The sequence below is a fragment of the Corvus hawaiiensis genome, chromosome 5, assembly GCF_020740725.1.
Source record: "Corvus hawaiiensis isolate bCorHaw1 chromosome 5, bCorHaw1.pri.cur, whole genome shotgun sequence".
Taxonomy (NCBI): domain Eukaryota; kingdom Metazoa; phylum Chordata; class Aves; order Passeriformes; family Corvidae; genus Corvus; species Corvus hawaiiensis.
Window position 1 is genome coordinate 12685805 of NC_063217.1, and position 25752 is coordinate 12711556.

Sequence of the window (25752 nt, forward strand, 5' to 3'; positions counted from 1 at the left end):
TGGAAAGATCTAGAAGAACGGCAAACAAGAAGGAATTGCAACACATTTGGCCAGGTCAGTGAATTAGCTGCCATTGGTGCTCAGGCATCTGGCAGGTTCAGGTGAAACTCCCAATGTTAAAAGTTTTCTTGAATTCTTTTCCTCCTACAACAATGACCAGACAATACTGCTAGCCTCATTTTAGAGCCAGAAAAAGTAAGTGTAATATAATCTGGTGCCAGTGACAATCAGAAATTCAGATGAAGCTATTGACAAAGCCTTGACATGGAAGCAGGCTTCAAGCAGTGCAGTCCCTGACTCACAGCAGCTCAGTCACTGAAGGTCAAAGCAAACTCATGATTAACTGGTGAATGGAATAAAACTAATACTGCTTAAGCATCAAGAAAATTCAGTGAAAAAGCATATAAAAATTCTGCTATTCAGGATTACAGAAATTACCAAGCAGCTGCCTATATTACAGGTTTTACAGGTAAGAAAAAACCACCTTTTTTCTTCCTTCTAAAAACTAAAATATATGAAAATATACTAGTAAATATATTTATGCAATAGTATGAAACACTTCTGCTTATCACAACACAAGGCAATAAAAAGTTAAATGGCAGAAAATTACCAAAACTACTGGACATTTTATTTGCATACCTGGAGAATCTGGGAAATGCTTTTGCTTGTCTCACTGCACTCTCTCTCTCTCTCCCTAATGTTACTTCAGCTACATTCTAGGAGCAATTAATGCAATACCTTAAGAGTATAGCTTCATAAATCCACAGTATTGTCTGCTGGAAAAAAGATAACAGTTTGAAAGTTTCTCTGAAACTTTCATTTGTTACTGCAGCATTTGTTACTGCCACTAAAGGGGACTAAAGAAATACTGTTGAAAGATTAATAAATCACATTATCCTTATGTAGATTAAATGCACTGATTTAATCAGAAAGGTCTTTCTTCTTCCAGTAAAGGTTGTTTCTCCAGCCATTTAACTGGTTTCATACACTTAAGTGAGTGCTCCAACAACTTCCACATAAACTATTATTGGGGAGACATTAAATCCATAGCACATACAGTGAAGCTATCCAAAACCATACAGAAATAAGGAGAAAATTAGGCTAGGTAATCCAAACATTGATTACGAAGTCATGCCAGAGTTCAATGGGAAGTGCACACCCCAAGAAGAGAGTGTATGAGACAAAAAAGAAAAAAAAGATTTCAGCAATTGCATGGTAATCTATCACTCAACTGCAGATGTACCTTCAGCTATTTATTTCAGAAAGGAATTGCTTGGACAAGTTAGGTGGCAAATAACATCCATCTGACAAGAACAGCTGTTTCTTAAGCATGTTTGTATTTATAGCCATTGAGATTTTGAGCAAAGCTTCAAGAGTAGCAGCACTTAATCATCTAGCTCTTAAGTTTCTAAGGACCTCTTGGACATAGAAACACTTATTGCAACATCAACTAAGATCTTGGGACTAGTCATAGCACAAAAGGCTAGTGCACAAGCAAAATAATAGTGTAACACCTGTTTTATGACTGAATTGCTTTTAGGCTTGTCTGTGGTTTTAATAGCAAAGTTCCTACATCAAACCACCTGAAAACAGCTGCAAAGCTCTGGCCTGCAACAGTCAAAGGACAAAGAATGGATAGGAAAAGGTGTTAACCTCAGATCTGTCATTTAAGCAGACTGGGATTCTCTCTTTCCCATGAGTTAAAACAGTGAAATTAAGTCGTAGTTGGTAACAACTTAACACAGACCCTCACACTACTTCTCTAAAGGCTGCTCCCATCTGCGGCTTTGCTAAATGAGGTGGTCATCTCAAGCAGTCCCCTTGCAGACATCCTCTGGTTAAAGACACAGAACTGCCTTTTCTCCATTAGAGAATTCCAGCTGTGGGGGTTTTATTTACGTAACTGCCATACAGTTATTTCGCAATTAAAAAAAAAATACATGAAGTTTTAGTAATACATGTTGACAGCCATTGAACCATCTGATTTCTTGTGTTTGATTTCGTAATTGTTAACAAACAGCACAAAAGTGGCATCTCAGCTTCTCATTCATACTCCTACAATGGTAAGAAATAAAAATACGTTTTTCTAATTGATTCTAAAGGAATGTATTCAACAATAGAGAAGAAATGAATTTCTTTTAGGGTTTTAAAAACTAAAAGCTAATTCTCTCTCCACAAGTAACAAGAAATGTGACTGCATAAAAAAGAAATTACTGTATTTTGCGTTCCATTTCAGGTGTGCTGAAGCAAAATTTATGCTGTATCATTTTATGATAAGAATCCTATTATTGTGTGGGAATAGAAAATGTACACAATTAAAGAGATAAAGGAAGGGAGTGAAAGTGGAATTAATTGCAAAGGAGATAAACCCCATCATTTATATACATACATATGCATCATAGACTTAAAGATTCTCTAAGTATTTCTGAGTATTCTTACTCAAATGGAACTTATATCCTGAAAGAATATTATGGAGTTTGCTTTCTTTGATAAGAAGGAATAGCACCAAAAGATGGATTTTACAGCAATGATTCCCTCAAGGAAATGTTTCATCCTCCACAAAGCTACCAGCTGTTTCAAAGTGAGAAATTTGTTACTATCTCAAGTTGCAACTCTGAGGTCAGCCTGCCCCTCAAACCAGTTGAGATGGAATGGAGAACAAGCCTAACACTGCTGTATTTTTTTTACCAGCTTTAAAAGAATTTCTTTCCCATCCTCACTTCTGATTTTTATTTACAGTAAGAGTGGTGATCCTTGGGGAAAAATCCAAACCACCAATGAGCATGTACGAGACTGCAATCACTCCCATTTGGCATCAAAGCTGAATTTGGAAAAGAATGCTCAGGTAAAACACTAACCAAGTTAAACACAAATTAAAACTCTTCTAGACAGTTTTAAGCTATTTATAATAGACCAATACACCAGACAAAGGAATGCAGTGGAAACCTGGTACAATTTTTCTAAAACCTATGGGAAAACCTGAAGTGCTAACAAATTCAGGGACAGAATTTCTATTATTAATTCAATTTTATCTGCCATTAAATAAGTAAACACAGCTAATTTCAATAAACAAGGAGGGGCTTATTTTCTAAAACGTGTACATTCACCAGAGAAATGGTATATGAGCAAAACATCAGCCAACCAACCTCTGACCCTGCTAAAGCACCTCAGTGGCAGTTTCTTCCATGGAGTCCAGCCTAAGAGCCCTGGTATCTTTGTATACAGTGCAGTGCTGAACCAACAGCATTTAACAGTCCCTATCTGCACACCTCCACACATGCTTCTTTAAAAAAAAAAGCAAAATCAGTTCTTTTCCACGGTAAAGAGTTGGACCTGAAGCCACTCACGCTCTCAAGGAAGCGGCGTTTCTCAAGGCAGAGAAACCATATGGCATCACCTTTCTTTGAACAGTTTCACATCTAAGCAGACACAGTTCAACTGAGGAAGTGATAACAGTTCTACAGCAGGCAGTGCTATTTTTGGAATTAAGAGCAAAGAAGACTGGACAAAAACCATATAAAATTACCTCTGTTTGTGCTTTTGGTTCTCCAGCTTTGGCCCTCTCAAGCAGTTCTTCAAAGAGCACTTCAGGTTCTTCCTTCATGCCCTCTAAATTAATTTGATAAAGAACATTGTTTACTAGCAATAGTTTGAAGTGTTTTAAAAATCATTGCTACATGTGGTTGAAGAATTAAGTAATCATAACTAAATATCCAACACAAGTGTTTTGCAAGAACAGTGGAAATTAACTTATGACAATATTGACCCTCCATCTCAGCACTGTACTTCAGTATATTTACCCTTATTATTTGGTACATGCCACAGGATGACATAGTTTACAGTTTCTGATTTACTTCCACAAAATTCCTCTCTCAATATTCATTTTCATTACAATTCAATGTAATGTACAATACAACATTCATATTCATTACAATAAATATGAGCCTATGTGGAACATATAATATGGATCAGCTTTTGTACTATTACTATTCTTTTCTTGATATGACTTCAGTCTTTCACCTGTCAATCTCTATTTACCACTGGAACCTTTTCTAGAATTTTGAAAAATTAATCAGCGTTTAAAACAGTGTATTTGAAAGTTCAGTTCCTCAGTCTCTGGAGCATACAGAAACTAACAATTACACCTGCTAATCCTTGGGTTTTTTTCATTTTGCTCCACACTCCACCTAGTATTTTTATTCTTTCCCATTTACGGAACAGATACAGACTTAAACAACTGGTTTTCTTCAAAAGCATCACACTGCTCTATCAGTCAATCATAAAGAAAAACTCAAGACCTTTATCTGATATCCAGTGTTTGTAAACAACATCATGCTGCATGCTACTTGCTGAATGAAGAATTAGTTAATGGCAAAGCTGACAAAGGCCAGAACTGCTACTCTTTTATGAGATGACTTCTTGTAAATTAGTTCAGAAAAATTTTAAAAAGAAAAATCAATACAACTTGTGTGTTTTAAGTTGGGTAAAAATGGACAACTGACCACTGACTCAGAGTTACAGCTTTACTGATCAACCAATCTAAAATTATAGTTAGAAAGGCAGATCCAAATTCTACAATAAGCACCGAAGTGTGACCTCTGTTTACCACATTACCCCACACAAACACACTGTGACACTTCACAGCTATGTCCTGAGGGCAGTGGCAGCATGAGAAGCATGCTTGGGAAGCAGTTTCCAGATGTAGGAAAGTGACTTTCAGGCATCCACTCCAAGTTACATTCCCTACCTGACTGGGGCAGCAGCAATGCGAGAAGCTGCTAAGCAGCCCTGCCAGCTGAGGGGCCAGGCAGTATCAGCTCCTCTACAAAAGGTGGCAGGAAGGAAGAAATAAACTCCATTCCACATGATCTCCTGAAGAACAGGGTTACTTGCATTCTTTAACATCCCTGGTACTGGGACTGTTTTCAAAGAACAGGCTACAAGCCAACACTTTCATTAAAATGGATGTATTTAACAAGAGCAAACCATGAAGTAAGATTTCTTCTTCACCATGCCACTGTTTTGTCTGCCAAGTTCCACTTGGAAAAATTCTAATGCCAGATTATAACACATTGTCTGGCTAAAAAAGGAACATAATGAAAAATAATTTTCATTTAGTACTTGGTCTTTACAAAAAGCTGTAAAAATATTATTGTAAAATAGGTAAACAGCAACCCAGCAAAATTAACTACTTGATCTCCTTGCTCTGATATATAACCAACATAACGTGAACTCTAAACAAGTTGGAAGCCTGTTTTCCAGATGGCACCATTAACACCAGCAAACATCATTCAGGGGCTCTTTGCTAACAGTAAACAAGAAGTTACAGGAAAGAGCATATTGTTTGAAAGAAGCATAATATTCATTCACCTACCCCACTCAAATGAAACAAGCTGGGCAAGGCGGCACTTTTCTTTTTCTTCCTGTGCTTTCAAATTCATTAAGCTCTTTTGCATCAAAATTTCAGTACTAGCTGTTTTAGGAATACCTTTTTCTTTCCCTGTTCAGGGTTTTCTACATGTTGAGAACACCACAAATATTTCTGGATAATATAGGAGGCACCATTCAGAAGTCAGCATTAGCTAATTAAGTAGAATTTACACACACAAGAAAAAACCCAAACTACAGAAAGCAGTTTGCTAAACTAATAAAAACCCTAGTAAGAAAGGCAGTTCTCTGAAGTTTATATGGCAAAGCCTCTTCCTTTCTCTCCTGCTGCACTTGGCACACAAGAGCATGGCACAGCTTTGACTCCTTTTAGCTCTTCTTGCTCAGAAGAATGGGTTAGATAAGAAAACTTACTACAACAGAAAGCTGCAGAAACAAAATGGGAATGTTTTACAACATCAGATTATAGTTACTTTATTGCAATTACATTTCAGATTAACAAGTACATAATGGTATTTACAAAGATGGGGGGAAAAAAAAGAAAAATTAAAAATGTGCAGCCTTATGGTGAACTACTTCCTTCAATGAGAAAAAAAATATGGTGTTATTGCAGTAAACTTGTTGAAATGTTTGTTCTAACAGAGCTGACTGCCAGGGGAAAGAAACACTTTCTGCTGTTATTTTCAACCTACTGCCCAATCCCTCCCACCCAGATATCAATTCCATGTACTTGCACGTGTGGTCTGTGAATATAAATAACAGATAGTTAATTAAAAATATGCCTGTGGGTTGATTCTGTAGTTGTAGGGCAAAGGTGGAAGAACAGGTTGTGAAGATCAAATTTAGAATCTTAGTATATATGGTTCTTGTAACCAGCAATATTCTTCCTTTGCTTAAAAGATAACCGAGAGGCCAGTTAAACAGGTCAAGCACGAATGACTAGTTTCATGGCTGCCATTATCAATCTACTTTCTCATAAGGTATATAGGTCATTCTCTGAAGGTAAAAGGTCCAAAACACAAGGTTTTAGAACAAGGATGGACAACACACACTTTCTTTCAATTCAGCTCAACACTGAATAAACAACTACACAGGAGTATATGCATTCCCCCATAACAATACCATAAGAAGTGATGACTATAACTTATCACCCTTGTTCTTAAGCATGTTTTTAGTCAGAAAATGTCTTGATGTGTATTCCTCCCACGTAAGAGTACTGCAGTGGAAATGCTGTCAGTGGAAGCTTTTATTTTCCAGCTTTGCTAAAAACTCGTGCCTTTTTAATGTCAAATTTTACTCTGTCTTGAATATAAAAATTTCCAGAAGACAGGAACATTCATCTTGCAATACTTCATGTATCTCTTATGACAATTAAAATAGACTTCACTAGCTGTTTTGTGTCAGGTGCATTAATATAAGCCAATGAAGTCTATCAGTTATTCAAGGCTCACAAGCACTGCAGTCATTCAAATGAAAGCAGGCAAGTGAAAGTGCCAAAGTTTTAGACAGCACATAGCATTCACAAAAGAAAGAAATTAAAACCATGGGTGTACAAGGGTGGTTAGTACTTAATATTTGCTGTAGTTCTAACTCTGCCACCAAGAACCTCAAGACTGTGTAAAGTTTAGCTCATCATCAGGCTGCTCTATAATTCACTTCCCAGTATATAATTCTACTTTCCAAGAGACAGATCATTCAACACAAATTAGTTAATGGATATTGTAACAATAACATTATTAATAAAATTTTTGTGTGTTTTTTTCTTTATTCAGTGTGATAAAGTCTTAGGTTTAAAATATAAAATGACACTGTATACTTTAATTTTTCTCAGTTTCACTCAAAAAAAAACCCAAAAAAATTTATTTGTGATCTGCAAAGTATGATGCAGATGTATTTCTGACTTTGCTGCATTTATGTCATCATACTACAGAAAGCATTTAAACCTTTGAAGGCCTACAGAAATACCCATTTTTGATATTCAGGCTTTTCTTTGAACAGGTTAAAGCTGTCTCTAAAAACCCATTTTATGAAAGCATTTATTAAAAAAGACTCATTACAATAAAACAGGTCATTACATAAAGACCTGTAGCGTTTCACCGTCATATAGCATTCAGAAGAAGACTAAGCTAAAACTGCCCGTTATTAAGTGATAGACTTCAATGGTGCTGGCAAAACATAACTATAGAGTACTTTCTGTTTTCCTAGTAAAAAGTATGTTTTACAACTCCAAGACAAATAGTCAGAATATAGAAGTGCAAACACAAGTGTTTATGTAGGGACGTTGCAAACAGGCTGATGAAAACTAAAGATCACTTACTTTTTGAAGCTTTACACATTACTTGGCACATTGGCATATAAAATAAGATTCCAGCTTTGTTGCTGTAAGCTCAAATGGGAATTTAGCATTCACTCTGTCATAGGCAGGCATTTTTACTGTTTTTACATTTTATTTCTGTTAGGTTTTGATCAGAAACAGGAAATGTTTAAAAAGGAAACATTTCAGTTTCTTAAATACTATGCTAGGAAGCAATTATTGTCCATTAACTCTGAAATTTAGCCATTAAATTGACAAAAAGGCAGTCAATCCACAGTAGGGGATTAGTCCAAGTGAGACTGCAAGATACCAGTGCTTAAAATTTTAAATCAGAAAAGGAAGATGCCATTATAGGTTATAGATTAAATAACATATCTAAGCCTTATCTTTAGGGTTTAAACTATACTGAAGACTAAAACCCAACAAACTCTTCAATATGCACACAAGTTTTTGAAGAATGGATTTACACAATCTAGATAAAAAATATTTTCAATGCAAAAGACTTTAAAGACAAATAAACTGGGGATGTCGTAAGATTTCCTTCCCAGTATTCTAGCGCAAATCAGTAGTAGGTTCCCAACCCTTTTAATACCCTTAACATACACAACTGAATCACATCATGTGAGCATCACTGTAGTTGGCTGACTTGTTCAGAAGTATCTGATCACGTATTTAGCAAAAATGTTTTACACACAATTTAGACAAACACTGCTTCCAAAACCCTAGCATTTTAAGTGACATTGAGTACGACACTTCCATTCTTGAATTCTGAAACCTTTAAAGGCATGTAATAGTCCTTTCACACAAAGAAAGGTTTTTAGTTGTATATATACACACACAAAATGGATCATACACACACACCCTAAATTTTCTCAGTGCTCTTCTAACCACTAGGAATCACTGCCTTCCTTCAAAAAAATCTAGTACTAAAGTTATTTCATGTAGAAAGAATCAATAGAGGGCATGCTGAATAATAGAAGTGTTTGTAGATTTACTTTCCTACCAACACAAACACATTAAAGCTCTCCGCAGTGGATTTACTCAGCTCAAAGGGGTTTTAGCCCCTTGCCTGCTAATATCACCCCCCGGCCAGGTGCACACAGCTTTCTTCCTAGGTCACAGCTACAGCACCTGAATTCCAGATTAAGCAAGAGGCCAAAGACCATGAACAGGGAATAACAAAGCAAAAAACTGTATTTTAAAGGATCAAAATTTCTTACACCTTTTGAGCTTAAGATCTTATTTGTTCACACAGTTATTGAAGGCCAGCCCCATGACAGTCATGCTATCACGCACAACAAATAATTTTTTCTAAACAAACACAAGCTAGGGACTTCTAAGTGCTTTGAATGAAAAGGTGAAAACCTAGTGAGAACAGGATAAAAGGAAAACTGAAAGCACTTTCTCAGACAGGAAGCAACAATGAAGCTTTCATACAAAATATGTAAGTTTAAAAGAAATTACAGGTTTTACAAGCGAATATTAAAGCTCATGAAAACTCTATCAAACAAAAGATTAATGCATTAAGCAACACCCACACTAAGAGTATGAAGGAAACCTGTATGGCACACACACTTTACATGATCATGACTTCAAGCATTCATTTGGGCTCACAAAAAGAAGTGACAGGAATGTGCAGGAGGAGGAGGAGGAGGAAAAAACCCATGTGTTGGGGAGAATAAGGGATCTGAGATGACAAGATACGAAACAGGATTTCTGGATTGGCCTTCCCATTGTATAGTTCAGTAAGTATTCCTGAAGTGACTGAAAACAGTCAGGAAGAGCTAAGCATATGCACAACACAAATGATGTTCAGTCCTACCCAGTGGGAACACACCTCCAAGCTCACTGAGCACTCACCTAGAAAAATACATAACCATTTTCACTGTTACATGAGAAGATCTGACAGTTGACACAGGTGAAAACTGTTATCAAGGTTGCCCAGTAAAGTAAGCCAAGCAAAGGTAAGTAGGCAGTCTTCCAAACGATTTTGCAAATTTTAGGTTTTGGTATACAGTTTTAAATGTAGTTTCTTTAATCTTTTGTCTGAGCAAACACGACTAAGATACACTGACAAAAAAGAGAGCCACAAAAAGGCCAGAAAGCAACAAAAATGACCTCAACTACATCCCAGAAAATTATACATTCGGAAACAGGATGTAATTTTAAATACATTTAATAAATAACTTTATATGTTAAGTAGTTGGAGAAACCAAAAGATACAAACCCATTTTTTTTCCTAATTAAGAAAAAAAGATATACTGGGTTAAACATGTGGATCCAGCTCATATTTCCATCTCCAAAGACAGGGAGAAAGGCTTCTCACATAAGTCCTCTAAACAAATTAGAATGCAGGTTGTTACATGGAAAAGTGAGAGATTAAGAAATAGAATATGAAGATTCAAAAAACACAGCATTCATTCTCCCAGGGGAAAGATTATCAGTTTAGACATACAGGGATATAAAATAAGGCCTAAATCATTCAATACATTTGTACATGAATGAAAAAAAAAGGGGCTGATAACCAAGGTGCCAAAATCTGTTGATGATTCTGTGTTATCCAGGAAAAAACAACTACAAAAAACTCAAGCAAAACCGGCAGAAAGATTTAATGACTAATTAAGTGATAAACGGCCAGATGAAATGCAGCAAACCACGAAGGCACTTTATCATTGCACGCACAATGATAAGCTCTGAACTATTATCACTCAGCATAACACGAAAAAAACACCTCAGTGCTAATAAGGCACTATTATCAGAGCTTTATAACCTGGGGAAGAAACTGAGAATGAAATGGAGAAGGTTAACAGAGACACTATTCAATGTCTTTCCAAATACAAAAACCAAAGGGAATGAACAGATTAAAAATATTTGGCCAACGCCAAATATTTCTACGAGTTTTAAAAGGCTTTTTAAAAATTTCTATGCTGCAAGTAGCCTAAAGAACATTTTGAATAAAGGAAGGACAGCACTAGCACTGCATTTAGAAAAAGCCCCTGGCTCTAACAGGCGTGCTGTAAATAACTCTGTAAATGATTCTCATGAGAAAAGGAACAAGAATCTTGAACCTGAAAAAGCCGATCACCAACCTCTAGCATTAGCACTGAGTATTGACAGCAACTTCAGTGAGCCTTCATAAACTGGAACACACCCATGTTAGTTCAGGTATAAGAAAAAGCTGGATGGCATCCAGAGGAAGAAAAACTGCACTTCTTGTTTATATTAGCTTTATTCCAAAAGCTCACTACTTAAGTTAAGTGGGTTTTCTACTTATAAGAAGTCACAGGATGTCAGGCATCTCCCTCAGGGTCATGTTATTAACTGACAAGAGTAATTGAGACATTTGATAGAGTAGCATGGAACAAGATTTCATCCCCAGGCATTTCTGCCAGCTAAATTACTGGGGTGGGAGCAGGGAGCGAAGAATGTCTTCTTTGACATTAGATCTTCTCCCACTTATGAACAAAGTCTCTATATACCATGAAGACCACTGATGTCTGAACTGAACTTTGTCACATTGCACAGCACTGTACTTACTTGGAGCTTCAGGCATACATCATTTTACTGCTTTAGCAGGAAGGCTTTACTGTAGTTGAATCTGAAAGGGAGTACTGTCTGAATTACAAGGAAAATTACTTGCTTCTACTGTGAGAGGATACTAGTATGTTCACTGCTAAACTTCACTCCTCCCACCATGCTCCACAAGGTAAGATGAACAAATGAATGTGTAGGTGGAGACTGACATGGCACAGAAAAGACAGATATAGAATTATTTCTATTTGAAAAAGCCTCTTTATGACTTCCATTATGACAAACTTGAAGCTGGATTTTTACTTATTTTTTATGTCTAGGAATTTCCATTAAAATATGCCTCTGAAGTGCAACATGCAAAGCTTATCCCATTCTTAGTATTAATAAAAGTGCCTAAGTAGTACTTCCAGATAGGGTCTAACTGTTCTACAATTAAGTTCAGAATCACAAATGCACTCTTTTCCAAAAGTGTCATCAGAGAAAAAATTAAAATTCTGCTATGTAACCCAGCATTGGATTAGACTGAAAAAGAAATAGCCAGTAACAGGTCAAAAACATGCTATGAATCCTGTGCCAAAAGAATTTAGGGCAATACACCAAAGGACCACATCACCTTAACTATTACCATAAATACTTACAAAGATAATCATCTTGCTAGAAGCCAGTCAGTTTTTAATATTAATTTTTCATCCTCAGTTTGCATTTAAGAGTGCTGAAATGTGTTCTGTTCCCTGGATTTCAGTGCCTTCTCTAGAAATAACCCAAAATTAACTACAAGAAAAATCATAATTTGGTTTCTTAAAAACCAAGCATCCAGCTGCTAAAGATCACCCACCTGCAAAACCTCCGTATTTGCAGACTACTTTGAGGCCCTGGCATCTTTCAGCTCTGCATCACTGAATGGGATTCTCAGACAACTGCTGAAAGGGAATTCTCCTATAGCTCAGCTTTCATCAGTCTTGTTCTCTGTTCATCCAGTGTTTACCTTTGCTACAGTACAGTCAGAAAAAGTTCCAGCATCTCATGAAGTCAGTAGAGGTCTTACTGCACGGTTCAAAACTATGACAGGATTGTATTGTAATCATGTGGTTTTACTGTGCTACTTTAAAAAAACAGAAAGCAAAAAACAGCAACAACAAAACCAAACCCCAAAGCATGACTGAATCATCAGAAATTACACTCTGTCATAAACATGAACCAGTTAATTTATGTTAGAGGAGTCAATGATTTTGCATTAACAATTTTCACAAATTAAATATACTAGCAATAGAAAATCCTTTTATGGTGGATTTTCAGTAATAGCTCATTTGCTAGTATGAAGGAAATTTTAGAACATTGGGTAGGAAGCAGGCAAAAAGACTGCATGCACATAGAAAGTAAATAACGGAAGCATATTTGTCAAGCAATAAATAATCAAGAAAAAGTAGGAAAATGAAAGCTTACAGGGGTGGCTGCCCATGGGTATCAACTAAAACAGGGAGAGCAACACATTTTGTGAGAATCTGCCTAGAATGTACTCCTTTTGGAGTCACGTCCTACATAACACCTCCAGTGCCTCTTGGAAGTGTATAGTGGTAATTCTGATAGTGTTACACAGGATTTTATGCAGGAAAAGTTCTTTCTGTAAGCAGAAATCTGTTAATTAAAAAAAACAAACAAATTCAACAATTTCAGGGAACAGCATACAGCTTTTTATTACAGGTTTTGTTTTCAGTATGAAACAAGCTTTCTAGAATCTCAGACACACTAAGGAGTAAAGGCATACACAACTAATGACAAAATAAAAATAATTTCTTTTGTTAGAGGCTGCTGTGTAAGCTTAACTCCAAAGGGAAAGATGTTCAATCTCTTTCATTCAACCACAGGTAGAATATGGTAGTACTCCATTATCAATGTACTTTTAGAAAAAAGTTGATCTGTACATTTTACAACAATAAATGCAGATTCTAAGAGCTTTTTTGTTTCACTGGATTGTACTGTTGAGCTTTCAGTGTTCACCAGAGCCAGTCTGAGTCTCTAGAGAAATCCTCCTACTCACTTTCCACAAGTTCCAAAAGTTCAGTGGTATTGTGTGCAGTAACTATGTAGGAGTAAAGTTTCTGGAAAGACTGACATTCCACTTAAAAGCTGGCATCAAGTGTCACGTCATCAACATGATTTGTACATATCAAATATAATGACACAGAGGAACTGACTGGAGATGAAGAAGAAATACTTTGCACAACATACATCAATGATTTGAAAAAAGGTTTTATTAACTTTAGATGCTTAGCTGCTCATCCATGAGTGCTGAATCCTTTAATCCATTCAGAAGCCTGGATTCTTAACTGCATATTAAGAACTAGGTATAATTAAGAGTACGTTGCATGTTTTTCTTTTACGCTTTTAACCTCCATGATCAGATCTTAAGATGGTCCTACTTGTCCCAAGAACAATTCGGAGTTCTTATATTAGCATACTTTGGCAGGCATTCTATTTTAAAAGGTAATAATAGGGATGGGAGAGAAGAGAATAACATTTGTTTACAGAGCTGTTCAAGTCTAGGACTCAATGCTACCTTCTCTGGGACGAGCAATGCATTTGTAGATATGGTAATAGTCTTAGTCACACCACAACTGCAAGTCATCAAATAGCATTAAATTGAAATGGGAACAACTTTTGCACCCCCACAAAATGAACATAAATTGTCAGGAGAGCAATAAAAAAAAAGCATGTAGGTGGAAGACTAAGAGCGATATTATAGACTATAAATTTTAAAAGTGGAGGAAAAACTATTCTCCAAAGCTGTATTTTTCTAGCATAGCTATTACTGTACAATGATCTTTTAAAGTCATTAAAATAATTTTACACATAACTAATGAGCCAGTCCTGCTGCTTTTTCTATGCAGGCATCTCTGATGAATCCTTTATGAATGAGCTGGGATAAATCTGACATAAACCTGCAGTTCGAAAACTGTAGAGTTACAAGTAAATTAGCATTTTGTCATTTGTTAGTTGATAACCATCAATATTAACCCTTTCCACCAAAAAAAAAAAAAAAAAAGAAAAAGCAATGAAAAGCAATGTGAGAAGTTGAGACCATAGAGCTCACCAAGTCCACATATTTTTGTAGGTGCAGACAGAAATTATCATAACAACCTGCAAAATGCTCATGGAATTTCAGCAATTCTGCAGTTTGAGCACTTCACCACATTGACACTCCACCAGTCCATTTGCTGTCAAAACAGAGGGGCCCTTAAAAAAGGACCATTCCAAATGTTTAGCAAATGCACAGTGACCTACTTAATAATAATTAACTTCTAATAATTAACTAACTTTTCAAAGGATTAGCTTTACTTCCCAGTTTACTGTTCCCAGTCTCACCTTCTGACTTTAACAATGAAGTGGGGCTGCGGCTGCTGCAAGGGCCCCTCCAGCAACACAACAGCTCCAGGTCTCTCCTTGATTACTGTACTGTAACAGGGATTTGTCTGCACAGTGGAACACACCTACTGGATCCCTTTCAAAGGAAACTGAATAGAAAGATTCCAACCATTAGATTAAACTTTTAAATTTGTACAAAAGGAATGTTGAGTCCTTCGCACCAAAGAGTTTACAGGGCCACTCCCATTTCATTACATAATTTACTAAGAGGAATATACTCCTCCACTTGTACCCTCATTTCTTCCAGCACCCTGGGACTATGCTAGAAATTTTGTTATCATAAACAGATTAAGAAATCGATCCACCTGGAAAATAATAGATGAAGACTGAAGTAGGGCACTTCTCATAATCTGGTTCATCATGTGAATGTAAAAAATTGTTAGCAGTAATAGCATCTTTGCTATCAGCCAAAAAAACTATTTATGTATTTCAAAATGGTGGAAGAGGGAAAGATGGAGAATGTTTCCTCAAATAAATGGGTGTTCAATTCTCATCCCATATAGGGTAAAAATACCAGCATGTTGCTGACAATAGCAGCAGACACCAAAAAGCCCATTTCCATTGTTCTGCACCAACAATGATGATGTCCCAAAATTTTATCAGCAAATAGTCAGTAACTTTTGTTTGGATAGAATCCTTTCTCTCCCACAGAAAAGCCTGGCAACTGAGTTTTCCAGGAGCCTGAGAATTTAAAGGTAAAGTCTGAAGTGGCATTAATAAACTGACAGATAAATTGTTAAGTAATTAATACTTCAGGCAAAATCCTCTCCTTCAAATAACCAAAGATTTTTCTGAGATTTCTTCAAGCTTTGCACAAACATTTCACTTTGCCTCGAGTTAGTCTGTAATACCTAACTGCCAAAAAGCAAAGACACAGAAGTGCTAAAATAGAGCTTTGAAGTAAAGGTTCTTGGTAACCTTAAGTGGAAGAGGCTAACACTTGGAAAATATTTGTAAATTAGAAAGGTTCCCTATTTGTTAGCTATCATTTAGCAATGCCTTGGAGACAGACACACTGTTGTAAATTGTTGCAATGAATTGTAAACTGTTTAAAAGATTTTTTTACTATTTATAAATTCAAAGTCAGTCAATTAATAAAATAATTCTCTTCCTACAGATACAAAACCCCCTCATAACCTAAGTACACTCAGAACTCTGTATATCTACAAACAAAATACAAGAAATTGATTTCTGTCTGCAAAGTTCTCTGTACAAACACCTTCCCATATGTTCTCAATTCTAGAACAAGAGATTACAGCAAAATCACAGACAAAAAAACTCCAACTAGTTCCTTAACCAAAGAGACCTTTCTTCAAGCACTGCAATTTAGCTTTGCAATTTCACCTTTCCAAACTTATTGGCTAACAAATGTGCATGAATGATGTAATAAACCAGTAAAAATCTGTTTTATGCACATATGAAAAATTACCATCTTCACACTACCCCCCGTTTCTCTAGTATGAAAAATTACCATCTTCACACTACCCCCAGTTTCTCTAGTACCCTAGCATGACCTCTTTTACCTGCTCACTGGCAAACAGTCAAAGAAAGACACTACATGCTTGAATGTATTCAAGCATTACAAGAAATGCTAACTCTTCCAGATAACCTGCAGCACAATAAATGTTCACCTGGGGTGAGAGTCATCCAGTTCATGTCACCGTTGTGGCTGAAGCAGTTACTCAAATCCAGACATCACAGTCAAGTATTGATCACCATCTTATTGTGAAAAGTTTCTCTCAACTCTGCTTTCCTTTCATCTGAACCAAAAGTAAAACATCTTCTGGGACACATAAATCTACTTTCTAACTCAGCAATACAGGGCACTTACCCGTGAATTCAGGCATCTCTTTCAAAAAACATTAAGAGCAGCAGTAACAGATACTCACATGGTAACTAAGTCACCACACTGAAAGTGCTTTTTTCCCAGCTCTGCTTTGTGTATAAGTAGAGGAAATGGTTTCACTAGCAAGAATGATGTTTTTAAGCTTACTTGGAGGATTTGGTGTTGGGAGCTCCAGAGCTCTCATCCGTGCTCTCTCTTTTCACACTGCTTTAGGGCTGTATCTGAAGGAAGGAGATTCTACAGAGTGGATGAAACACAGAAACCAGAAAGGGGTATATAGCACCTGGATAGAAAGTGAGGGGCCTGTGCACCTGAGAGGCGTAACAGTGTCTTACAGAGATTAGAGTCTTAGTCTGTTTCAACAGACTTCACTAGCACGCAGACACTGGTCCTCTCTGCTATACAAGAACTCTCCTGTAATTTGCTTACATGGATCCTGATGACTCAATGGCTTTAAGATTTCAGGAGCCCTAATTAGTAGTGTATAAGCTTTCCTCACTAATAAGCTACCTGCCCATGAATATCCTTCAAAGAGTAACCATTTTTTTTCACATTTATTTTTAAACATGAAAGCTGCCATATTGATATTCATTCCATTCCTACACACACAAACCCCAACAACATACGTAAGTAGAATGCAAGACTTTAGGGTAGAACTACAAATGCCCTCCTTTTCTTATTTAACACAACAAAAACAGTATCTATAAATTACCCTAATGACTGAACATTTTTTTCATTAAACCCAGATTCAATTTGCTCAATAAACTCTCAAAGTACTGTTACATCCTGTTGTGAAAGAAATTATACATGGAGTAATATAAACACTACCTAATGATCCATTAGCAGAATATAGAAAAAAATATATGAAAAACTGCTAAGAAAAAAATGGCAGTATAAGAGGTTGAGCTAAAGGAAATACCTGCATAGCTGAGGATAGGTGTGTGCTTAAGTGCTTTACTGAGTCAGAGCCAAGACATTCCTTAATTTGCTGGATTACACTACAAGGTATGGATAATGCTGCAGGAATAGACGATGTGATGTGTGCTTCCAGGAAACAAATTACTTAACATTCACTTTGATGCTATAGCCTTAAACACAGTGTATACTAAGAAAAACCAGAAGAAAAAGCACAGATAATAAATACAGATACACTATTAAGAGTATTACAAGAAAGAGCAAAATGATTGAGGTTGGAAGGGACCTCTGAAAGTCATCTGTTCCAACCCCTCTGCTCATGCAGGTCCACCTAAGTTGGCTGCCCAGGACCGTGTCCACACAGTTTTTGAGTATCTCAAAGGATGGAGACTCCATCGCCTCTCTGGACAACCTGTGCCAGGGCACAGTCACTCCCACAAGAAAAAACAAAAATTGTATTTACTGATGGTCCAAGGGAACCTCCTGTTTGTGCCAGCTGCCTCTGGTCTTTGTGTTGGGGACTACTGGAAAGACCCTGGCTCCATTCTTTTTGCATCCTACCTTCAGCTATTTATGCACATTGATAGATCCCCCTTGAGCTTTCTCACCCCCAGGCTGAAAAGCCCCAGCTCTCTCAGCTGTCTCCCACAGGAGAGCTGCTGCAGCCCATTCATCATCTCTGTGGCCCTTTGCTGAACTCTCTCCATGTCTCTCTTGTACTCAGAAGCCCAGAACTGGATGAAGCACTCCAGTGCTCACTGGATGGGAAGGATCTCCCCTCACCTGCTGGACAATGTTTCAACTACTGTAGCCCAGGATACCAGTGACCTTCTGTGGGAGAAGGACACATGGATGTGTGGCAGATAGTCCTGAGGGGAAACTGCCTTTCCAGATAATTAAGATGTACAGTGTGCATGTCCTCAAACAGAAATCACAGTTGATTTATTGAAAATTATACAAACTTAAATTTGTAATAGAAGTAATTTAAATTTGAGCAAGATATCTAAATCACCATTAAAGAGAAGTGTTCTACATATTCAGTAAGATTTGAGATAGCTTTCTGTACATCAGTGCACTGGTCTTTTCTGTCCTCTTCTACATTGCTCTGAGTTAGTCACGATCGTAGTGACTATTGAACATTACCCAACTTCTAAATATTCCAAGAAAGAAGTCAGAGCAGCCCTTCCCAGAACATTTGGTCTGGAGCACATTTCCTTTCATAAGGCTAAATCACAACACACCATGGCTGAGAGTCCAAATCCTTCACTTTTCCTAGACCTATCAGCAACTTGAATGTTATTTATTGGTAAGGACTCTAGTGACTCCAAGGAACACATTCTGTGTCAGTTCTTATATTTTGAGAACTGCTGAAGTGCCAATTTTCTGTTTGAGATAACACTTTCTTTTGTATTTGTTTTCACATGCACATCTTTGAATTTGTATTTTTACTTGTACTTCTTTCTGAAGTCCTACTAAAATGCCCATTTCTAAGTACTGATGCCCAGAACTTCCTTTATTTTAATACAGTTCTGGAAACTGTTAGCACTATGACAAATGGCATAACTCTAAACCAGCCATATAAGAAAACAGTGTATTATATGTTATTGAAGATATTTTCTATCTAAATCCACTAAAATCATGGTTTTTAGAGACTCCAGCAAGACACAACAGTAATGGTAACTCATTCTGCTGTGTTAAATATTTGCGTATAATAAGAAGGGCACAGGAAGGGCAATGACAGTGGCACCAGGCACCAATAATATTTTAATGGGAAGAGATTTAAAGTAATCAGGAATGAGTCACAACTGAAATGGAGAAATACATCAATACTCAAAAGCCCTCTTTTACTGAAGCACAAATAAGCAGCATCTCTAATACAATGCTGCATACGTAGGAATCATTAGCAAATGCATAGGAGTGTAAAGAGAACTAAGATAAAAATCAGTGGGATTTTAAAAGTCCTACATTTGTGCAGAGTAAGAAAATATCCAAATTAGCTAGAGAAGAATACCTGACAGAACCTGTGTGCAAAATACCACTAAATAGCTTGTATTGATTTTCAGAATCTTGCATGAACCACCAACAGAAACCTATGTATTGCTCTTTCAAATCGTGTTATAACTAAGCCCAAGATAACTTCATACCATATTCCTATTATAGTTGCTATTCTTTCCCTGCTGAAGCATACTAAGAAACTGGAAAATGAAGAAAGAAAACATACCTATTAGCACTGACTCTAAATTATCATGTAATTAATGTTAGAAGTGTCAAATCTCCATAATCTCTCAATTCTTCTACAGATGGGTTAGATGACAAAATTGGTCCTGAAAAGTGAGGCACGTCAGAAATTCAGGTATCCCAAAAAAATTCTCCTCCGTGTGGAATAGGGAACCCAGAAGGTTCCAACAGTCAATTCTGAATTAGATGCACACAATAGATTTGCTGACACAGCCATAATACTGGCCTGAACTATGAGCAGAGCTCAGTTGCGCCTGGTATTTGCCACATGATATTCACACATTTATTAATTTTAAACTCTTAGATAGCCTTATTATCTTCAGTAGAGAGACTCATACTTGTGAATATAAGGGCATGTACATAAGCAGTTTCACAATCAAAAGTCCAATTCTAAAGAAAGCTAAAGAGCAGTAGATTTGCTAGACCTTGAGCACATGACCATCTTGCACAAGTGGTAGCTGACAAACTGAATTAAAAGTGGAACTCAGCAGGTGAATACAGGAGGACCTAGGCATTTTTTGTTCTACATTTCACACAAGACTTTTCTCTCATCCCATCAGTTTCCACAATCTTTGAAACTGAATGGTTTCACAGCAAGTGGGGGAAAAGAACCTCGTCATTCTGCCTTTCACGGTGTATCATGACTGTAAATCTAAATTCTTATCTTACTGCTAACATTAACTTCAATTTTGGCTTCGTGTACCAGCTTATTACTCCCTCAGTCTACATTACAGTAGTATCTTATGCATCCACATTAGAATTCATATTAAAGCTACAGTTAGCATGTGTTCTAGCCAAATAAAGAAATGAAATTGAAACATTATTATGCTAAATTTAATTAAATCTCCCTGCCAATTTTTCAAACATCTTTCCTATTGCTTTGCACAAACCTGAAAAATTAAGATAGGAAAACTCGAAAATATGCCCAAAGAAAGCTGCAGTAGAAAAGACTCTTCCACAACAACAGGTTAAAACAAACTGGAGAAATTTATTTTCCTACTTTACAGTGTCTTTAAACAGAGTTTAGAATAAACATACACACAATAATCTCCCAATGTTCAATGTAAGCCAATTTTGCATAAGAATTGCTATCATACTTACCCTTTTTTTCTGCTTTCTCCCTGCTACGGGAGTTGCCAGGAACTGAAGAAGCTGCAGAATCTGCTGAAGATGTTCCAGATCTCTGACTGTTTTCACTATGGTCCACAGGAGCAGCATTTAGCTGGGACCTTCCAAGATGCTGCTGGGGGTGAGAGGGACTTGCGGTGGGATCAGGATCTGAATTCATTTTAGCTGCCAAAGAAGAAAATAATGGTAAGTTATAAAAGAGCAGGATTACAATGTAAAACTGAATAAAAATTTGAAATCTGAATGTATTTGTTTAATTAGGTGAACAAAAAGCTTAGAAAAGGGCAAGAAGGCTGATAGCAACTTCAAGATTTATTTATACATTCTTCAGTAATGCCAAGCATGAGCAGCTATAGTTGACTGAGTCTGACCATATATTCAGCATTATGCCAGAACAACGACTGCGTTTTTTCGTAATAACCGGGTTTTAAGTGTAAATAAATGCTAAAACTAATTAATCAATCCTGTAAATACTGCATATAAATTACTTCTTTGAATTTAATGTTCTACTTATACATGCTACAAATAAAGACTAGGCCCTAACTTTTAATGGACAAGTCTAGAATAATAGAAAAATTAATTTCATATGAAAGGCCTCGTTAACAGTCATCACCTAATCAGGAGACAGAGAAAGACAATGGTAAGAAGGCAAAGGAGGAGGAGATGTAGAATTCTGCATGGGAAAGTGGAGGAGGAACCACCAAGGATGCTGGTTTTGGACATTACCAATTTAAATGCCCATGATTCAAAATAAACTTACTTTAAATACCTTTATATCTCAATTTTAGAAAATTTTATTCATATGTGGCAGGGAGGGAAAGGCCTTACACAAGAACACCTTTTAACTGTAAGCCCTCTGAAAAAGAAGAGGGGATCTCTGCTCTGTAGTAAAAAGTTCCCTAAATAAGTAAACTTGTATAAAAATCCCTACTGAAAGTTTAGCTTTCACAAGACAGAAGTAGAAAGGTATGCATATACTACCACAGCACAACACATAGTAACTCTTGCTGCTTAAGAGCAACTTCCCTGAAGTTAAGCACTTTGCAAGGAGCATTGTAGACAGTATCTAGCAAAACCCAGTATTTTTAAATTCTGTATAAATACAGAATTAATTCAGAATACCGACCTGAAGATGTCCTTATAAAGATGAAAGTAGTATAGCCAAAACCAAAGACACCACTTCACTAACAACTTTTTCAACTCAAAGAACACTAAAATCACGACGGGGTGCTAAGAGTACTAGCCATGATGCCACTGCCAAACGTATTACTTGTAATTTGACAACCTGGCTGCCAAAATTAAGTTTCTCTAAAGCAGAAAATATTTTACTGATACAAGTAAATGCATTTCTGTATTATGTTTCTACATCAAGTTATAAATAAACCAACACAGTTCAGTTCAACCTTCAAACAGTCCTCGGAAAATACAGAGATTAAAATACCTTCCCGGTAAACCAGCATGAGTATTTTTAACCATTATACAATCACAAAAGTTACTGTGCCTCCAGTTTTAAACTTGACCTTAGCGCTTTGTAAGAGGGACGGCGAGCGCAGCCAGGCCGCACCCGCGGCGCCCCGCGGGGGATGCGCGGCAAGGACTGGTCCGGCTCCTTCCAGAACGGGCAGCGCCGGCGCCTCTCCAGCACAGCCGCGAGCAGAGGCTCACCTCGCAGTCAGCCAGCTTGCAAAAACACTCCCGTCCCAAAAGTCACTCTCAGCTTGTCCTACAAAGGGCACCACCAACTTTTCCACCGGGCTGCTCACAAGCCAGCGGGCGGTGACCCCGCACCCACCGCGGTGACTCCGCACCCACCGCCGCCAGCCGCTCCCAGGCGGGAGCGCCGGAGTTCGCTCGGCCTCGCTCCTCGCGAAGTCCGGGAGTGCCCGGGCGGCCCTGCCACTCCGGAAGGCCAGGAAGCCCTGGCGAGGGGCGTGAGGAGGCTGGCAGCTCGGGCCGTCCTGCACGGGGTCCCGCCCCACACGCTCACCGAGCCCGGCCGGGCGAAGTCAGCAGCACACACCCCCGATGACAAATCTCCCCGCAACTCCGGAGGCGAGTGGGGCTCCGCCGGCAGCCCGCAGCCCTTAGGGGCGGCCGCGGCCCGCCCATCGGCCGCTGCCACCTCCCCACCCCACTGCCACTCACCGCCCTCCGCTCTCAGGGAGGGCTCCAGTGAGGCTCCGCCGGGCCCGGGCGGGGCTGGCGGCAGGAGGCGGAGGCGGCCACGCAGGGCCGGCCGGCCGGCGGAGGGGCGGCTGGCGGCGGTACCGGGGGCTGCTCTCGTGTGCGGCCGCGCCTCGCGCAGTGGCAGCGGGCGGGGGATGGCCGCCCATCCGTGGGGGACGAGGGGGTGTCAGGAAGGAGGCGGCCGAGGCGGGCTTGGGCAGCTCCAAAATGGCGGTGCCGGGTGAGGCGGGTGGGGGCCGGCGGGCCCGGGGTGCGGGTGCAGCCCCGCTCCAGCGGTGTGGCGGCGGCAGGGTCGGTGTGAGCGAACCCGGGTGCTGCACCCGACCCTCCCCCCTAGCGCGGTGTGTCTCGGTACAGAGCAATAGGAGCGAAGGGAATGGGAAAAAGGGCGGTAACTGAGTAACTGATTTTTTCTAAATGTCCTTTAAGTTACTGCTACTACATCTCTGCTACCTATGTGGAAGTTTTCTGGGCAGGAAGCGAGCTGTAAAGTTATGTGTAAGTTGCTGTTGTTTTGATGGTGAACTTACTACTTTTTAGAAATAATTTTTTTTTTCGAGCTACCTTAAATAAATCAATGTCCCTGTGTGGTACTTTGAGTAGCTTTTAATTAAAATCCCAATCAAACAAACCTACAAATTCAAAGTAGGAGATTGAATTTAAACTGCAGTCATTCAAATAAGTTACTTTGTTGATTTTCACAAGTTCCAAGTTTGCAGGAGATCATGGGGAGCTTTCATGTTTTTTAAACGTCAGTTAGATCTTCTTGGTCACTACCTGTTGAGTTTTTTAATCCCCACACAAAAATGTGGCCCCCAGTGTCATTTCCTTGCCTTGGAAGGCATAACAAATTTTTTTTTTTAACAAAACAAGTTTAAGCAAACATGTTAAGGTTCTGTTTTCTTCAAAATAAATTTGAAAAAGAACCCCACATTTACTTTTAAGAAGATCACTTGCAGTCTGAGTGTAATGTGGTTTCATCAGGAACATGCAATACCAGCCATATGTTACCTGTTGTTTTTTAAGACTGACAGTATGACTTCACTCTGATATGACAAAGTTCTCTTGCAATCTGCTCCCCCTGCTATTCACATTTCCTTCAAGATATTACTTTATACAATTGATTTGATATTTAGTGGGGGTGCTTAACAGATGTAACATGCTTACGGAACAGGTGGAAATGAGGGTGGTAGCTGGAAAAGTAACTAAAAAGGAAGTGTAAAATAAAGCCTCCCCTGCTGCTTTCCACAACAGGCACAGTCACAGTCACACATGGCAGAAGCCATTCCAGAGGAGCTCAGTTCAAGGGTAAAATTGCCATACTGGCTACTAACCCACACAACAGCAAGGCTTGATGTAAAATATTCTGTGGTTGCTTAAGTCTGATCCTACACTGAAGATGCACGTTAGTGCCATTGCTGAATTTGATCAGGTCCTTTGTTAAGGCGAACTAAACCTTTGTAGTAAATGAATTGTCACGCACACCTTATGTACTCTCACGTATTACATAAATACAGATAATATTACTGTGAGTAAACCAAACTCAGACATGATGACAACTTCCATTATCAATTCCACTGATTTCACTTTGGCTTTATCACAAATGATGAGTTCCCATCTGGCATTATCACAGTTGCAAATTGTTACAGCTACAGAGAAGAAACATGGAAGTACTGTAATAACATGGCACAGCACCTATTTAAATTTCAGTTATGACTCATGGCATCAGTGGAATGGTTGAGGTTGGAAGGGACATCCTGAGGTCAGCTGCTCTTCCCTCCTGCTCATGCAGGGCCACCTAGGGCTGGTTGCCCAGGACCATGTTGAGATGGCTTTAAGAGTATCTCTGAGGATGGAGACTCCATCACCACCTTGGGCAACCTGTGCCAGTGCTTGGTCACCCTCCCAGTAAAAAAAGAGCTTCCTCATGTTCAGAGGGAACCTCCTGAGTTCCAGTTTGTGCCCACTGCCTCTGGTCTTGTAAATGGGCACCACTGGAAAGATCCTGTCTACGTCCTCTTCACACTCTCCCTTCAGGTCTTTATATACATTGATCAATGCTCCTGAGTATTCTCTTTGGGCTAAACAGGTGTTATGATCAGGTTCTTAAAATTTTTAGAATGAGATGCCTCTGCCTGAATCAAGGTGCAAATGTGACCATATGCCAAAGTCAATAGTATGGATTTTATTTAACAGTAAATGAGAGAGAGAAAAGAGAAAGAAAGAAATAGAAAAAGAGGTGAGGGGAGAGAAAGATAATGACAGAGACCGATTAAGTAGAAAATATCATCACTCTGTGGATCCCAGTGGTGTCCCGTTGATCCTCTCCATCTGGTCTTCTTGGTGGTGAGGGCCCCCTGAAAACACAGGGTTCAATAGACTAATGCACATTTGTGCTAGGTGGGAACAGCCAGGTACCTGCTCTGAGGGGCACAAGTTTGACACACTTTAACAACAGACTCTGGATCTGTTGCATCCCTTTGCATCCCATGCAGTGTTCTGGTGCAAGGCCTCTGGACTCAGTCTGGGCAGCACTTGGGGGGTCTTTGATGGATTATGACACCCCCTCAGCTGCCCCTCACTGAATGTCCTGTGGATGTGGCCTTCCTGGGGTGGGGGGCTTTACAGCTGGCCCAGTTTGTGGGAGGGAGGATGGGTGTTCACTGCCTCTGACCAGATGTTATGCCACACACCCAAAACTCTCCTCCTCCCCCTTTGGTTGGGGAGCAGTCTGTGCAAACCTGGCCACAGCAGATAAACCTGTGGGCTATGGCCTCCCCAA

At 38.7% G+C, this 25752-nt stretch overlaps 1 protein-coding gene across 3 annotated transcripts in view; it reads right to left on the reverse strand.

Moving 5' to 3' along the window:
- Positions 1 to 25752, reverse strand: part of WFS1 (wolframin ER transmembrane glycoprotein) — a 62040-nt gene that overhangs the window by 10219 nt on the left and 26069 nt on the right. The window contains exons 1-3 of one of the 3 annotated variants that reach the window (XM_048302991.1): positions 22771 to 22859; positions 20757 to 20948; positions 3527 to 3609 (exon numbers count right to left, since the gene is read on the reverse strand). In XM_048302991.1, coding sequence (XP_048158948.1) covers positions 3527 to 3609; positions 20757 to 20943 — 270 coding nt within the window. In that variant the 5' untranslated portion in view covers positions 20944 to 20948; positions 22771 to 22859. Of the gene's footprint in view, positions 1 to 3526; positions 3610 to 20756; positions 20949 to 22448; positions 22628 to 22770; positions 22860 to 25752 lie in introns of those variants that run through there. The other 2 variants (XM_048302992.1, XM_048302993.1) reach the window with 2 other exon arrangements.